The sequence below is a fragment of the Battus philenor genome, unplaced genomic scaffold (genome assembly GCF_028537555.1).
Source record: "Battus philenor isolate CCGP_79_NKW_IND1 unplaced genomic scaffold, ilBatPhil1.0.hap1 SCAF_11, whole genome shotgun sequence".
Lineage (NCBI taxonomy): Eukaryota > Metazoa > Arthropoda > Insecta > Lepidoptera > Papilionidae > Battus > Battus philenor.
The window spans coordinates 10,156,449-10,173,697 of NW_027181673.1; the positions used below are offsets into that span (position 1 = coordinate 10,156,449).

At 32.9% G+C, this 17,249-nt stretch overlaps 3 protein-coding genes across 3 annotated transcripts; all 3 read right to left on the minus strand.

Annotated features, from left to right (window-relative positions):
* Window positions 1–1,612: 1,612 nt before the first annotated feature.
* On the minus strand, window positions 1,613–3,187 carry LOC137932218 (uncharacterized). The gene is made up of 2 exons (XM_068775822.1): window positions 3,176–3,187; window positions 1,613–2,902 (listed from the first exon to the last, which is right to left on the minus strand). Exons 1-2 carry the CDS (start codon window positions 3,185–3,187, stop codon window positions 1,613–1,615), a joined length of 1,302 nt encoding a protein of 433 aa, XP_068631923.1.
* Window positions 3,188–7,420: 4,233 nt separating this feature from the next.
* On the minus strand, window positions 7,421–8,605 carry LOC137930866 (uncharacterized PE-PGRS family protein PE_PGRS10-like). The gene is made up of 2 exons (XM_068774207.1): window positions 8,537–8,605; window positions 7,421–8,448 (listed from the first exon to the last, which is right to left on the minus strand). The coding sequence occupies exons 1-2, from the start codon at window positions 8,546–8,548 to the stop codon at window positions 7,453–7,455; spliced, it is 1,008 nt and encodes a 335-aa protein (XP_068630308.1). The 5' UTR covers window positions 8,549–8,605; the 3' UTR covers window positions 7,421–7,452.
* Window positions 8,606–12,434: 3,829 nt separating this feature from the next.
* On the minus strand, window positions 12,435–13,569 carry LOC137930874 (tetra-peptide repeat homeobox protein 1-like). The gene is made up of 2 exons (XM_068774220.1): window positions 13,512–13,569; window positions 12,435–13,435 (listed from the first exon to the last, which is right to left on the minus strand). Exons 1-2 carry the CDS (start codon window positions 13,521–13,523, stop codon window positions 12,551–12,553), a joined length of 897 nt encoding a protein of 298 aa, XP_068630321.1. The 5' UTR covers window positions 13,524–13,569; the 3' UTR covers window positions 12,435–12,550.
* Between the last annotated feature and the right edge of the window lie 3,680 nt (window positions 13,570–17,249).

Consider the following 17,249-nt stretch of genomic DNA (forward strand, 5'->3'; position numbering starts at 1 on the left):
ATTAAATGCAAAAAAAGTCGTTAATTGCTTACGATCTTCGCATACTTGTCAATGCTGTCCATGTCACATTTTAGTTAAGTTTGTTTAGTTGATGAAGTCCAATGACTTATTCTTCAGGTCAATGTTAGGAAGTACAAGGTGATTGTTTATCGACGTAATAGCTTTAAATGGCTCATTTGTTATGAATATGAACACTCTGTCCAAAAATCAACAGTTTCAGAGACTAAATAACGTAATAATAATATAATAAAAAAATGTCTTCGTAATTTTGATTACTTCGCAAATGTTGTCTTCGGGTTCTTCGGGTTCTTGTGTCGCTAGTGTTTTGTTTACAATATTTTTTCTTCGCCTTTATTAAGTAGGCTGTTTGGAAAGGAGTTGCCGCTATTTGATACGGATCTTTCTTCTCCAAGCTGCGAGTCACGACAACTTTTTGTTATTATTTACAATTTGACATGGGTAAATACAGCTAAAATGTATACATATAAACTAAACAATTTAGAAATTTTACTCCATTATACATTAATTGGTACACTATTTTATATCAAGTCGCTGACCAAGCGCTAAATACCGTTAAAGGCCTCGAGGTTTAGGACAATGTGCCGGGCCAACTCATCAAAAAATTCTGCAGTAGATATTTTTCCTGAGGAGGTCCGGTAAGTTGAACGGAGGTATATTAAGGTTCTCGCATAAGACGGATCTTTCGAGTTTGATTTACTTTTAAACCGAATTTGTTGGACCAATCTTTTATGTATGATAGGTCCGAATTCATTCGCTTATTTTCAGCAGGCACAGAGTCTATGTCTATTTGAGTGTGAAACTGTAAGTCATCGGCATACAAATGATATGTACATTGACACTTCATACTTATAAGATTGAAAACAATTAGTTAATGGTTCAATGAAACAGAAACGCTATTAAAACAAGTATCTGTGATTCGCACTGGACACCAAAGTTTCGCCGCTTTCTAATATTGTGTTTCGAAATCAATACTATGCTACTACTTCATTTTCCTTTTTCAAATTCAATTTTTTGAGAATCTCTTTCACCTTACTTAATTTGATAATCACACGGTGAATTAGGATAACTATTAGTATAATATACACAGTTTATAATATAAATGAAAAGAACAACAAATTTAAAAATTTTCTTTTAAATTCAAACGTATTAATAAAAATACTCGAAAATGAGTGATCTACAAATTATTTTACTAATAAAAAGCTTAATTTGTGAATTTAAGGTAAAAAGTTTTAAAACGCCTGATAGGTTTTAATAGCAATAGTAACCCAAACGGCGTTGAATATTATAAAATGTGTATGTGTAAGTTTATTTATGTCAGTTTTTAATTAGAAAAACAAGAACTTGAAATTTTAATCAACAAGTGTACTTTGTCTAATTCTTGATGTCTACTTCTCAGATGAACTTTCATAAAATAATATTGTATATATTAATTATAGAATAAAGACGTTTATATTACACATTTTCAAATCTTAGCACCAGTGGTAATCATCGTGAAATAATGAAAACTGTTTCTGTGGTAACAAAATATAATTAATAGTTAAACGTCACCAAGAATAACAACAATTTTCACAAAAACAAAAGACATTAAGTTCTAATTTTCCCATGTATGGCGAATGATAGTTATGCTTTCAGGCTGACCTCTCTGTCGAGAAGGAACTTCTGCGGTAACTTCTTTCTTACCACCGGAAACTACTCTACGTTCACTTGCTGGTTTTTCTGTAGAAGCGACCGTAGGTTTTTTTACTCGTAAAATTCTAGGTATTTCGGTTTCAGTCGGTGTTGGGGAAATTTTCGGATCCAACTTTTTAATTTTTGCTATTTGATTAGACACTGGTCTAAAAAATTCCAGGGGCACAGGGAATGGATGGGGTACTTTAACCTCAAATGGTTCCGGAATCGGCACTAACACGGGAGTTGGAACTTTAACATGTTTGATAAGCGGTGCCTGTTGATGTTTTGTAATAGTCACCTCCTTGCGAATTAGGAGCGACGTACTGTTAGTAAGAGATACCGGTCGTGTCGCATTTTGCTTTTCTGATTGACTCTTCTTACGTTCTTCGTTCTCAATTGCTTGCTTTTGATCATTATACCTCGCTGAGAATTGCAGTCTACTAAACGTGGACTCAGATTTAGCTTTTGGCTTTTCTGTCGTCGTTATTGTGCTGGTAGTTCTTTCGGTACTAGATAATTGTTTTCTTATTTGAGCACGATTCAATTCTAATAAACGTAGCCAGCGCTCTCTAATAGGGTCCTCTTGAGGAGCTTTAGTCGTGTTGGATACATTTTTTCCAGTCGCAGTGTCGTAAGGAACTAGTTTATATCTTTGCTGTTGTGCTTGTGGGACTTCTGGCTGGAGTTCTTCAACTACTTCCGCGCTTTCTTCTGGCTCCTGTTGGGTTTGTTCAGTTTGTGTCTCAGTTTCAGGGTAATAACGCCAATAAGCATAAGCATCTTCGGGTGATGGAATAAATTTCTTTTCTTCAGGCCAAGATAACTGTGGTTCTTCTCCTATTTGTTCTAAATTAAGCTCATTGACCGGTATTAAAGAAGGAATCTGTTGTTCTCCTACTAATCTTTGTGAGTCTAATTGTGCAGGGCTCAGATCGAAAATATCACTCTGTTCAGGTTGACTCTCCTCTAACTCATCTTGATTTGCTTCCGCGCCTTCAGTTTGGTCTTCAAGTTCAGTACTAATGTAACCTTTACCTTCTTGTATTGCTTTTATTTGGCTGGGTGTTAAGTATACTACAACTTCCTTGATGGCATACCTCTTTTGAGGTCTTTGGACCGTTAGTGTCTTTTCGACGAATGTTTGTGGCCCGGGGTCCAATTGTTTCGATTGTACAAGCACTACAGCGAAGGCCAAAAACATAAACCAAAACTGTAACAAATGTTTCTTTTTAATGCGAATCAAAAACAGAAGACTGGATTTGGCATAAAATTTAGAAATTTTATTTTTACATTTGAAATCGAATGTTGTTTCTTATTAATATTTTAAATACCAAAGTTTATTGAATGAGTTTTTTTTTAATAATGTAATATTTTCTATATTTTCACTAACAAACAGTGTAAAATACGAGATATAACGGTTGAAATTAAAGGATTTTTTATTTACACTACATTCACTTTTAAACCAATTTATAAATAAACTTACTAAAGTATTCATGGTGACAATGCACAAGTGGCTGCGAAGGGCTCCAAGGGAAGTCTATGCAAAATGAGAAACCAACACTTATTTTATACAAAAGTCAAGTTTTCGAAATTTCATCAAAATTTAAAGGCATCACATAATTAGAAACAGGGCGCAGACATTAGTTACGTTTACGTTTTTTGAATTAATAAACTATATATGCAAATTTACGTAGGCATTTTTAAGTTACGAACTGGGTGGGCGATTTCGAAAACATAAAAATTAGACCTCTTTTTATAATATGTAAATGTTAATTTTTATAACTTTAACAGATGCCTACAACGGTGTCAAAGATTGTGTTGACATTTTACAAATATGTGTATTGATTTTTAAAATTGTGTGTTGATGATTGTAAACCACAATAGAGTTAAACTCATGATGGGTTTGATAACCGACTTTCAGATCTTAACTTCTATTGTTATGACAGTTCAAAAGGCTTTTATAATTGTTTGGTAATTTTGATGAAATAACACCGATGAAATTACAATTCGTTTGTTTTCCATATGAAGTAAAAGTTACATTTCTAATGTTTATTAGATAAATGCTCCCTTTGTTACCAACAGCTCTATTTGGCCTTTTGTAATCTATAACTCGAAAGGAGGGTAAAATCCCCTCATTGATAAGTCAAATGGCAAGTCGCCACACCTAACTGTAGTATTGCAGGAAGGTGATAGAGGTGAGTATAAAAAGAAAGAAATAATTTGAGTAAGCAATAAAAAGAGGAAAAGTAAAATTGAAATATTGTGATAGAAAAACGGGATTAAACAAAAATTATAACCCGTAGTATTCTGCAGGGATGGTAATGGAAAGGAGGCGAATTATCGAAGGAAACAACAATGTTTTGAAAGGAATATTTTTTAGAAATCTTTATACTTTTCCTTCAGGATTAGTTCATTCAACAAAGATATCTTATTTCCTTGGTAGTCAAAATGAATATAATGATAGACAGGATCTAATTACGGGAGGAGAATAAACGGGAGATAATTAAAATGTGGATTTTACTTAAATTATTTTTATAGTTCAATAATATTTATTAACCAAGTGGAAGCTAAATTAGGCTGTGTTGATATAACTTTACAAATGTTATTCAATTAGTTAAGATAACATAAATCTAAATTTTTAATTTAGTGAAAACATTGATGTGAATATGTAGATATCGATGGTTAAACATTTTTTAATTGTGATGTTTATACAGGCCAGGCCTTAAAAATGTATGAATTTAAGAACAAAATATGCACACGTAATTTCATAAATCAAGTCTAATAAAACGTAAAATATTTCAATTGTTTGAAATTTGCTATTAATACAAAAAAGTATACTCGACAATCTTGTAGTGTAATAAAAATTAAAATATTAATTTTCTTTTTGTCTAATAGATGGGCGACAGTAAAACAAAAAAGATAACATCTGCGCGATTACAAACATTATATAATCAGGCCTGACCCACTTCAAAATTTTCCATAATTTAATTTTACCTGCTGTTACGTCATATATGTGATGTTTAATAAAGTTCAATGAACTCTGATGTAGCTAACGAGAAATAAATTTCACTCCATCTCTTGTGGAATAAGAACAATGTGGTTAAAAAAACTTAACACTAAGTATTATACTTTCCGCTAGATGGCAGAGAACCAACAACAGTTACTGTGAATTTAAAATAAGTGATATCGAATTGAAATACAGTGTAAAAGTTAAGGTTTGTACGGAAAATGTCAGATTATTAGCTGGAAATCTTCTAAGGGCTGTCTGATGTGTGCAAGTATGATATATCTCAGTTGTAATTGAGCATAGTTTATGAAATTCTTTAATATTAAGGTGTACTTTTTTATAATAACTTAATAGAAATCTGGAGGGTCACCTATGTTCAGTAATGGACGCTTTACGGCTGAAAGGATAATAATAATGATGTTGAAGATCTAAAGATGAACTTAAACGTGGTCACAGCAGGAATTTATATTTAAAAATATGCATAGCGCAATGTTGTTTCGTTGTATAACTAACAATAAGTTGAATAACCTTCCTAACTCATCAATCACATAAAAACCTACAACAACACTTGTTACATGTTACGAAGTTTGTCAAGCTCGTTTATTACAAAGCTAAGCAACCTAATTTTGGTTCTCGTACCTCTTAATGAACGTAATTTATCATCTACTCTGATATCTTAATACCTACTCGCTAAAACTTGTTTAGTTTCCCTACAAACTATTAATTACTTATATCTAACTCATAACGTTAATTTTTAAAATACATCTAGTTCTGGACTAGTATTGTATATATTTTTATCATTTCAGCCGTAAGGCGTCCACTACTGGCTTCCAATAGTACCGGTTGGAATATATGATAGTTCATAAAATTTTTAAGAACCCCTTGCTGGTCATCGCGTACCCTCAAGATATTGCATAACACACGTTGAAATATGCAGGCTTGTTCATAATTACTATGGCTTTATAGCATGGCTGCACAGACCGCGGCCCGCCGGTCTAATACTGGTGGCCCGCCGACAGCAAAAATAATACTCTTGTACATTCGAAAAATATTGAATTATATACCAGAATAAAACCAAAATAAATTAATTATTTAAATTTCTGGCGACCGGCCCGCCATCAGTTCATGATTTGCCCGAGTGGCCCCTAGTCTTAATAAGTCTGTGCAACCATGCTTTATAGTATAATGTCATAAAATTGCAGATTATCGGAGCTTTATTTTGTATATACAGAAAGACCCAATTGCTGACACAAATTTCGTGTGTATTGGGTATTTAATGCAGAATCGATGACGATGTTGAACTATTTTAAAAAAAAAGTTAATATATGTCCAAAGCATTGTCACGCGTCGTAGTTATGGTCGCTAAATGAATATTTTACAAGTGTAATATTTAGAATGGATGTTGTCATGATAAAACACAGGAAATAGAAAAAAATCCAGCACTTTTAAACCGAAAAGAAGTTAAGCGTGCGTGCATAAATAAGATAAAGTTAGAAATAATCAAATCGAACAATAAAACCAAAACATAAGAAATAAAAACTAATTACTGGACATCATTTACTAAGTTCTTTATAGGCTACATCATTTTTCAGGTAAGCATGAAATATATATAATATTTTATATAATATATATAATATTTTATAAAAAGAAAGCTATATTTAATGCATAACTACATAGTTTTTAAGTTTTCAGCATTAAAAAAATACTATCTCTTGAACAGTTGTTGCGTTACTTTAAATATTTGTATACACTCAATTTATTTCATTTTTAAACCAAATTTTTACGAAATGTAATCTAAACACGTACACAATTTCGCTTCTTCTTTTCAGCTGATAGATGTCCACTGTAAGGCATAGGCCTCCTCCAAATCCGTCTACCAGCTCATAGGCGCCACTCTGGAGCGATAAGCAACTGCCACTTTAGACAGTTACTCTTCTTAGTCATAAGTTACATTAAAATGTTAAGCTGGAAGTCAAAAACGAATCCAATCAATGTATAACAGGCGTTCGAACTTATATATTGAACAAGTTGGATGAATTAATATTCACATAATTGTCAGCTTTACATATTTTTCAGTAATATATGGGTTTCTGACAATAATTCTTCAGGTTTTACATAAATAAAAGACAGTTTTGTATTTACTTCAAAATCATAAAATAATAAAAAATACACCATCTATGAGACTTCGTTATCTTTGTTTGGTTTATAGTACAAAATATCTAATTTAAGACTTGTTTGTTCACGTATTAATAAATTAAAAATGTTTATTAATATTTCGTAGTAACCATATTAAGAAATCTTGTAAACAGTTTGTTTATTTTTAGTAAAGAGACTTGGTATAACAAACAAATATACTTATTGTTCCTATTTTCTTTTAGATGTATAAAATTATTTAGTTATAATCTCATACAATATGTGAAAATGTTTATCGTCAATTATCAGTATTTGAAATAATCATAACATTCAAATAATTAATATATATCACTGGATAATAATATTTTTAAGAATCAGCTTTGGTAATTATTTATTTTTTTCATGTTAGCTTGAATTTGGTCTCGGCTATAAAAATTTTGATTGTCGAATTTTTTTAACAATTTTTTTTACGTTGTAAGTTAACACGGGGAAGGTTCGAAAAAATAAAACTGTTTTAATACGATTTCTAAGAAAATATAAACATTTTATTTTTATAGCTAATGACTGAATATTTACAATTGTGTTCACTATTTGGTACGATCATGACTGTTTATTATTTTTTACCAGCAGCAGCTCTTCTTTTTGTAGTGGGTAACGTGTTTAATGATGTGAATAGGGTAAGGCTTCCATACGGCTACGGGTACTTCTACATGCTTCTCAACTGGTACGTGGACTTTCTTGATCACCTCGTACGGTCTCTCCACAGGGACGGGCACTTTCTTGATGACTTCAAAAGGCACGTGTTTCACCACCTCCACAGGGACTGGTCTCTCAACCTCAACATGTTCAGTTTTGTAGACAGGGTAAGGGACGTGTTTAACGACATCAACGTGGACGGGGTATGGTTGTGGCACTGGAACTTTCACTTCTTGGCGGACAGGCACGGCTACAGGTTGAGGTACAGCGACTTGCACATGACGTGTTACTTCAATAGGAACGCGACGTACAACGTTTTGCACGACTGATTGTAATTCGTATCTAGAAGCGGAGGTTATTGGACGGCCAACTGAGACAGAGGTACCAATGACACGAGGAGCTCCAAGGGCGCCCGCTGCGGCGGGGCCACCGAGTCCATCTGAACCACCATTTCCAAAAGCAGGACCAGAGGCATCAGAAGCACTCAGTAAACCGCCATCATTACCTCCAAGAGCTGGTGCACTCGGTAGTGAGCCTGCATCTAAAGACGGACCAGAAATATCTGGGGCACTGCCTGTGCCTGCATCGCCGAAACCAGCGCCATTGAACCCAGAACTATCATATCCACTTCCACTTCCAATGGAACCACTGGAGAAACTGTGACTCTCTCCGAACTCAGCTCCGCTGCTGAAGCCACCTGAACTTGAGGAGTGGTCATCGAAACTTTGTCCAAAAGAACTCGCACTTGGTCCACTTAAATCTGAAGATGGGGCAGGTGGTCCGTAAGACGACGATGGTGCACCAAAGTTTGCTGATGGAGAATTGATTGCAGATGATAAAAAGGAATCAGCACTGTGTTGTCCAGTAAGGATCCCTGCGTTAGCATATAACGCTAAGGTTGTCAAAAATAGTAGTTTCATCTGAAATGTAACGGGAATGGAAGATTTATTATTTAAATAAAATTATATTTAATAATATAGTTAAAATGTTTTACATTTTAAAACTTACAACAAACGCCATGGCTTTTAGCTAAACGCTTAGAGCCAGCTAAGTTAAAGTTGTTGTTGTCTGTTTCGAGTTTCGGTGGTTTGTGATTTGTTAAAGCGGTGGCAGCACATATTTATACAGGTTTTTCGATACAACGCCCGTGCATAAATTAACAGCGACGGATGTATCATAGGTTATATGTCCCTAGTTTTTCGGTGTTAATGTATTACAGTTGGGTAAATTTTGTTAGCTTCAACGTTATTTATTCCCGGTGGCAAAAAACTTCTTTCTATTTTTGGCTAAGTAATTGTTTACTAATTTTTATACTAACTTTAATTGTTTCTTGCTCACGTATTAAATAATATAACGTGGACTTACATTTTTTTGATATGCCTTATCAGAGTTGACGTTAACTAAAGTAAAATAATTTAAAATCAATGAATTTTTGTTTTAATCTTAAATTTACTGTATTTTAAATTTAATAGTTTTGTACTTCATTAATTGTTCATAAGCAAAGTAACTTTTTTAAAGTAGTTACAGTCATTTTATTTATTTGAAGTTGATAAAATTTAGCTAAATATTAAATTATGTTAATAATATTTAGTTTATAATCTAAGTAAATGTTAGCACAAAATAAACGAATAGTTTATATGATGCAATACTTTAAAATACTGTATTTTTGTGACAAATAAATAAATTGATTAAATCGAGTTTGTCTTAATTAATTAATTTGCAGGTATTTTTGTTTAATGGTATAAGTTTATTCTTACCAATATTATGTTCCGGTTTTAAGAATTCTGTAAATAATATTAATACTAAGATAATGGAACTACAAATTGTCTTAGGGTGAAGCGCGATTCTGTGGCTGATTTTTTCGTTTAACTTCTCTATTCACAGCGCAATGTTTTGCATAGTGTACACACACAGTGCATTTGTCATCGCATAAACATTCTGTTTGATTCCTTGTGGTTTTCTCGCAACTTTTTAGTTGCCGATATTGTAATCGAGTGCAATGTATGAAGCTGTCGTGGCTTTATTTCAAAAAAATTTATCGAACGATGTTTATTATTCACCTTTTTATTACAGTTTTTATAAAATAAACGTTTAAATTTTACGAATAATATTGTTATTAATATAAAATTCATGACTTGTGTTATTAATTACAGAGCCATTTGTTATTGTTTTTCTGTCTTATTAATTTTTTAACTTTTAAACATAAGCTAGTATAATTATGGCCTGCGTACGACTGCAATAGGCAAACATATTTTATATTGTACTATATACGTAATTAATGTAAACTGTTATCATATATTTTACTGCTGGTGTGAAGTAAGACGAATAATTTAAAAAAAAAAAAACTTTAGTAAATTATAGGCTTGTCCCTTCTTGCAAAACAAATTAATTTTAGTTACAAATCTTATTAATATTAATAGATGACCATGGCCATCTTTCAGCAACACACTATAAAATTAGTATGCAACGTTTCTTGATCAAATTTTTTAATTTGTGCGACGTTCAGGCTCTGTTACGCCACCTAATTTTAACATAACCGCCCTTCATTGAGCAACGCGAAATTATTATAATAATTCCATATAAAACTGGTTTGAGGTTTCTCTGTATAGTTTCACCTGGTCGTGAGAAAATATATGCTAATCAGTTTTCGAATGACCGATATTTTCGACTTCTTCCGGCTGTTTCCGTGTCACCTTTTACGTAATTTTAAGCTCAGCTTGTTCAAACCTGTCTCTAATCTGGTTTATATGTGCACAGACGTATAACGTAATTTATATCATCACTCACCTTTATTCGTCGCATATCGAGTGTATCTCTAGCTTAATGGTACTGGTAGCGAACCCTTTATATAATGTTACTTCGTAAAATAAATTATTTTATTAGTAATATTAATCCTGTTAGTCTTTTGTTAGTTTTTTATATTGCGGATTTTCTATCCGTGAGTCTTGAGTTCGATGTTAAAAATCAGGTATAATACAATTGTATCCATCAATTAACATAGAGTGAAATTGAAAAGGGGGTGTAGGTGGAATGACAATATAGTCCAGGTCGTGGGAAGTCGCTGGATAGGAGCTGGGCAAGACCGATCATCGTGGGGACGATCTTTGGGGGAGGCCTTTGCCATGCAGTGGGCGTCTACCGTCTGACATGATAATAATGATAAGAAAGGATAAGGATGGTCCAAGTAGCAATAAACAAACTATTATCTGTATTAGATAAACTTTGTATACATATTTCATTTTTATCAAACAAGAAACTTTCTTGCAGGAAAGATGAGAGCGGAATTAAAAGTTGTTAAAAGGCTTAGAAAATAAAAGTTGTCCAGGCCACACAACTTTTTATTTTCAAAACAAAAAAAATTCAAATCTTTATTTCGAAAGTGGCTAGTCTACCGTGAAAAGACATTTTAATTCATATAAAAAGTAAGAGTAAACGCATTAGGCGTTATTAAGAAGAGATTTGATTTTCGTAGTATTTCTCTACATTTTATTAATAATTTGTTTAACTTACTTTGTAAAATTGTTTAAATTAGTAAAAACTGGAAGCTGAAATAGCGCGCAGAACAGATGGTTGTTGGGATATTAAGGTTTTAGAGTGACCAGGAACCAGCAACCGCAGCGTGAGTCTTCCGTTTATTAGGTGAACAGAGGACTTAGTTTTCGGAAGGCGGTGGATGCATAACGCTTTCTATCAGTTCTATTAATAATCTACGGGATAACCCTATATCTGTGTTTGAAATAATGATGACGATTAAGTAGCAGGCGGGTGGTAGTTTTGTGTGACCTTAGGTGATAATCCACTTCGAGATTACGGTCTTTCTTATTAAAAAGTATTAAAATAAGGTTTAAATAATTGGTATTCTATTAATAAATAAATCGTGTAATAGATAATCGTTCGAAATAGCTTTTTAATACCAATATATTTTTTTTACAAAAACGGGGGTGCTACTTGTTTAATGATTTGTGCTACAAAAAGTAATGTGTCGTTACGAAGGAATTATCGATATCATGTATAAAACTACAATCTTAGATAACTTTCAATACATATACATATATAAATATATGTTTATATGTACATACATATCTTACATCATACTATGAGCCTAATAGTTCCATTTGAAAAAAAATAGTACCCATTTATCATTGTTGATAGATGTTCATGTTTAATCAGTAGAAGAGTATTTAGTTTTATAATTTCTGAATTAAGCCTGGTAATAAATTACACAGATGGTCTAGCGGATCGGTAAATTGAAATGGCACTAGGCAGATCAAGATACGCGCAGAAATGATGGTCACTCGAGCCTTTAAGGTCCGGACGATGGACCGAAATTTAGAAAACACAATAATAATATTCAAATTTTATTACATAATAATAATTATGTAAATTTCTGCTCGCTATCTTGATATTTCTTAATAAGTATATCGTAAGTATGTAAGTATATATTATAACATTAAAATTTATTTAAAAGGTATATTTATCTTAAAAAGGACAAAATGACATGTTAAGATTAGATGAAGATTTCTCTTTTTTTGTTAGGTTATTTGTATAATATTTTTTAATCTAAGACTTAAATGCAGTCGACTTCTCACCTTAACAGTTACGTTAGTTTTTTTTTTTAAATAAGTTGAATCAAATTATCGTTATTATTATTTTGAGTATGACGTATGGCGCCTAATAACTCAAAAAGTGGTGATATAAACTTGTTGTTATTTTTATATTTATGTATTGTCAATGGTCGTAATAGTTTTGTAATGTATGTACAGCATAAATTAATTAAAAATACTGAGTCTTTGGATAATCATTTTATTAAAATAACGAAACTTATATTACTATGTACAAACTGAGGTGAAAATCATTCGAAAAGACAATTCTTGACCTAACTTAATGACTTAGTTATCACCCTACATTGCAGCCTCTCGATGAGCTTATGTTCGCAAATATTTACAAAATGGTTAGACTAGTAGAGAGGTGTAAAATATTTTGTTAATGACGTTCATCGGTAGCCTTGTGGAGATCCTCCATTTACCAAAGCGACCAGCCGTGGCCGTGTTCCTTTTCGTGTCCATGGCTATGGCTAACATGCGCCTTGTGATGTACTGTCTTCACCACTGGTACGGGGTAGGTTTTGACAACATGAACAGGTACTTTCACCACTTTTACAATGGGAACTTCGACAACCTTCTCGACTGGTACAGGATGATCTACTGGCACCTCTACTACTCTCTCGACGGGTACTTTAACGATCTTCTCAACTGGATAAGGCACTGGTTTGTCGACTTTAACATGTTTGATCTTTAGAACTGGTACCGGCACATTTCTCACAACGGGCACTTTGACAGGATAAGGCTGTGGTACTGGAATCTTTACTTGTTGCGGCACTGGAACGGGCACTGGCTGAGGTACTCTATGGGTCACTTCGCGCACTACCTGGTATGTTTCGTCGCGAACACGGTATTTAGTTGGGGCTCCATTACTGTTAGCCAGACCGTGAATTTCGGTAATTACTGGAGCTTTAGCTCCGGGAGGCGGTGCATCGCCACCTGCAAGAGAAGGTCCGCCTAATGATCCGCCGAAAGATCCGAATGAAGATCCGCTAAAAGATCCTTCTAGAGATGATCCCAAAGATCCGCTTATCCCACTAGCTCCGGGCAAGCTTGCTCCACTATGAATGGGACCTGCACTTGCAGATGCATCAAAACCGCTGCCGTGTGATCCACTAATGAATCCATTTCCAGAAAAGGAAGCTGAAGGTAAAGACCCCGATGGGAAACTGCTCGGAGAGAAGCTTGAAGAGGCGGAAGAAGAGTATGAAGATGGTAATGGTGGTGCTGAGAGACTGCCGTGGCTACCATGTAAGTAGCCTGCATTACTGCTACAAATCAATATTCCTAAAACTGCAAGTTGAGTCTGAAATAACAATGATCAAATGTTTATTTTATAATAGCTAATATTTTTTTTATTTTTTCTTTGAATATATACTTACAAAAGTAGCCATTTTAATTAGCTAATCGCTGGCCACACGTGTGGTTGTCTCTTCAACAACAAGCCAAGCTCGTTTGTGTGGTTCCGGCCATATCCCTCATATTTATATCACAGTTGTGGTTACTATGATTCCAAGCGATGCTGGCACGCCGAACAGGTTATACGTTCGCGTCTCTTTCTAGCGGATACTATATTCTACTGAATTAATTCCGATTTCGGTTACTTAATCGTTGACCTACAAACATGTTTGAGAGTATCACTAAAGTAAGGTTCTTCTCATTAATATTCTAGTCATTAATAAATAATGATTTCGTATACACAAAACAAAAAATATAAGAATGATAAAAAAATCAGTTTTCCTTTAAAATTGCTTTCGAATATCTGACAAAAAGAAATTTTAACTTTATATTTCTGCTGTAGTTATAAAATTCTTTTAAGGCTTTTAACTAATCTAAAATGTAAAGTCAAAGTTCATATTCTGAATATGAATCTAAATCTAAATCTGATGTATTGTTAAGTATTTTTTTATATATTACTTGTAATAACTAGCTAAAAGTAGAAGAAAATTTATTCGACAATAATTTACGAATTCAAATTACAATTATAATTTCATATTATTAATAATAATTCGTTGCAACAAATGTCGTACAATATAGCGCCGAAACAAACAACTATCACCTGATATCAAGTGGTATACCCTGGCCATTACATTATGAAGCTAGCTAGGATTATGACGTTCAATTCTTGGACAAATCCAGTTTTCACCTCGAAACACAAGTAATGAGAACTTATTGGTCAAACTAATAAAATAGAACCTAATCTTTTTATTAATGTAGTAAGAAAATATTAAAAATACAATAACATCTTTGTATCCTTTAAAGATCATTTTAGTCTGTGTCTGAAATAAAATAAGTTGATTTGGCCAAAGAAGTCATTAAATATATTTTAGTTCATGGTAAATGTATAGACTATATATTTCTTTATTTTCTTCTAATTTTTACTGCTTCCATTTTGCTGTTGAATTAAATTTGTATCAAAATAATTTTCCGCGCTAAATTTCCCGCAAGTGTTTTCGAAAAGAGATAGGTTGATTAGATTAGTCAATAGTAAATTTCGTTGTGATTTTATGTCAATTAGATTTGTGATTCAATACTTATAGACAGTATAAATAAACATGACGTAATTTCGTGGCGTTTCGTGGATTCAGCGTGCGTTTTATGGAGAGCGAGCGGCTTCAGTACACGGCGCTGACGACTCCCGTAGCAGATTTAGGGAGGCCCCTTGTAATGCATTGTTCACCTTCACCGAACCTTTGCTCTCCCTACCTAACCAAATTTAAATGTTCCTATACTGCTTTAGAAAAAATGAATTGATATCCGCCAATAACAGACTTAAATCCTTCAGCAGTTTATAGAGAGATTTCATTATTAAACCTTTCGGTCGTCTCCGTCGCATACAAATTCACTACGAATTTATTCCTAGTAATTTCGTTTATTTATTCACCTTTCTTGTATGATTATTGGGTACATTTCTTTCACAGGAATTATGATGTAATATGCAATATTTTTTTATTCCTTACACATATTATTACATGATAATAATATTTTTTTTGTTGCATGCGGCACAGGTAGTCACTGGAGTTGTAAGGTTCAGATCAGACGGATGTCCTTAATACAAACATTGGTACAATCGGTTTTATCAATGTCCAACAGCGGACTTTTAGCGGTTAAAATTATGATGAGGATAATACTTGATTTTTTAAATTAGGTTTTAAAAAAAACTCAATTGTTATAGAAAATAGTAAGTTTTTCAATAAGAATTCGTAAATATATAATAACTATCATTAATGTAAATTAACGGTTGCAAAATAATGTTCCATTGATCTTCGCCTATCACGCGAGCTATGAAACGACAGATGTTTGGAATAATAGTGTAACAAAAAACTCTTGAGTTTAATGATTTAATCACACGTCTGTGATATACGCTTGAGACGCAAGAAGAAAGCGAGACACACGCAAGAAAAATTCATTTCACTTCTTAACAATAATGACTGATAAATTTATAAATATTGTTTATTGATTGAGGCACTGAGATTGGCTTAGAAATTGTTATTAAATACTTTGATAAATTAACAACTATGTGAGCTCAAAATCTTAAACATGAAAATAAAGTAAAAGATGTGGAATAAATTCGTGTAGTATTAAGAATGTTGGAAAATCGTGGAATTAGCACAAAATTCGTGTCTTCATTCTGCAGGAACTTAAGATCAATGAACGCCTTTCCGAAATGATTGATTCTCAAATATAATAATACTTCGGGTACGCTATACGAAAAACGGCGAAAGTAAGACGGTGCTTGGAAGAGATTTGTAGTTTTTGGTAGATATAGACTCTAGATCCAGAAGTAGCTTGGTTTTATGGTAGACGGATCAGGTTAAAATATACATGCAATCTCCCTTCAATCGATACTCACGAAATATTCCGTTGAGAGTACGAGGGCGATAAATTAAGGAGAATCGTGAGACAATCATAGAAGCCGTAAAAGACACCGAAGTCGGGTCTTCGTAGCAGAATAAGAAGAAATCGTTTTGGTCAACGTTTTTGATATTATTAGTTTATTAAGTAATATTTTTTAGAAGAGTACACGTAGAATTCAAAAATACAAAAAAAAACTTCATTAACCTGCTAAAATAAATGTTCTAAAAATTTTGGCGGTAGAGCAATTTTAACTCTTTTTTTTCTGTCATCAAGTTCAAGCTTTTTCCGAATAATAAATATTATGTTGCATACTTTTGACAAAAGACAAAAAATATATGGTTTTCCCAATTCTTTATTAATTTTTATTTGTTTAACAATAACACCATATAATAATAAATAAGTATAACATTAAAAACTTATAACAAACAAAAAAACTGGAGACTATTTACAATCATCGTATTGATATGAAAAATATTTATACTTTTATATCACTAAAGGTAGCGATCCAGTTGAGTACCATGAATTATTTACAATAAAGCTTCCTTAAATTATTTTTTCAGATAAATGCCGTCTCAGCTTGCCTTAAAACTGAACTTAAAATAAAGCGTAAATAACTAATAAATTTAAATGATTAAAAAACTGGTTACTTTAACGACATTGTTAGAATGCGGTGTGATTGCTCACTAGGGCCGAAATACAACCGCGTCGCGGCTCCGCACTACTAACATCGGCTGCAAACTTTTTCTGCGTACACCGCGCCACAAATTCCAGCGTTATGACGTCACACTTAGTGACAACCAATGCAGTTTCTATCAGGTTTATGCATAATATATGTTAACAGAGCTGTTAATATTTTAATTTCTGACATTAAGATAGATTTATTTATATCTTTGACCCATCATCTGTAAATCAGTAAAAGGTTAATTTGAATTAATTTTTCTATATAGTTTCTGGGAACAATCTCTTCTTAAGAGCTTTCTTGGAGTGTTAATAAGATTATCCTTATAACCTCTTAATTTTTTATCTATTTTTAACACTTCGTTTTTCCGATAAAAGAACTCCCAGTCAAAATTCACAGTTTTACATTTTACTACATTGATGTCGTATCTCCCTTTCCTTTTTAAATTGGTGTTAATTCTTGTTATAACAAAAGATCAATGCGTTAACTGCGCTCCCTGGCTAAGATACCAATGTTCGATTATCACAAAAAATGATCAGCCTGCTTTACGACAATAAACCCTTTGTTTTGAAACACCGTAACA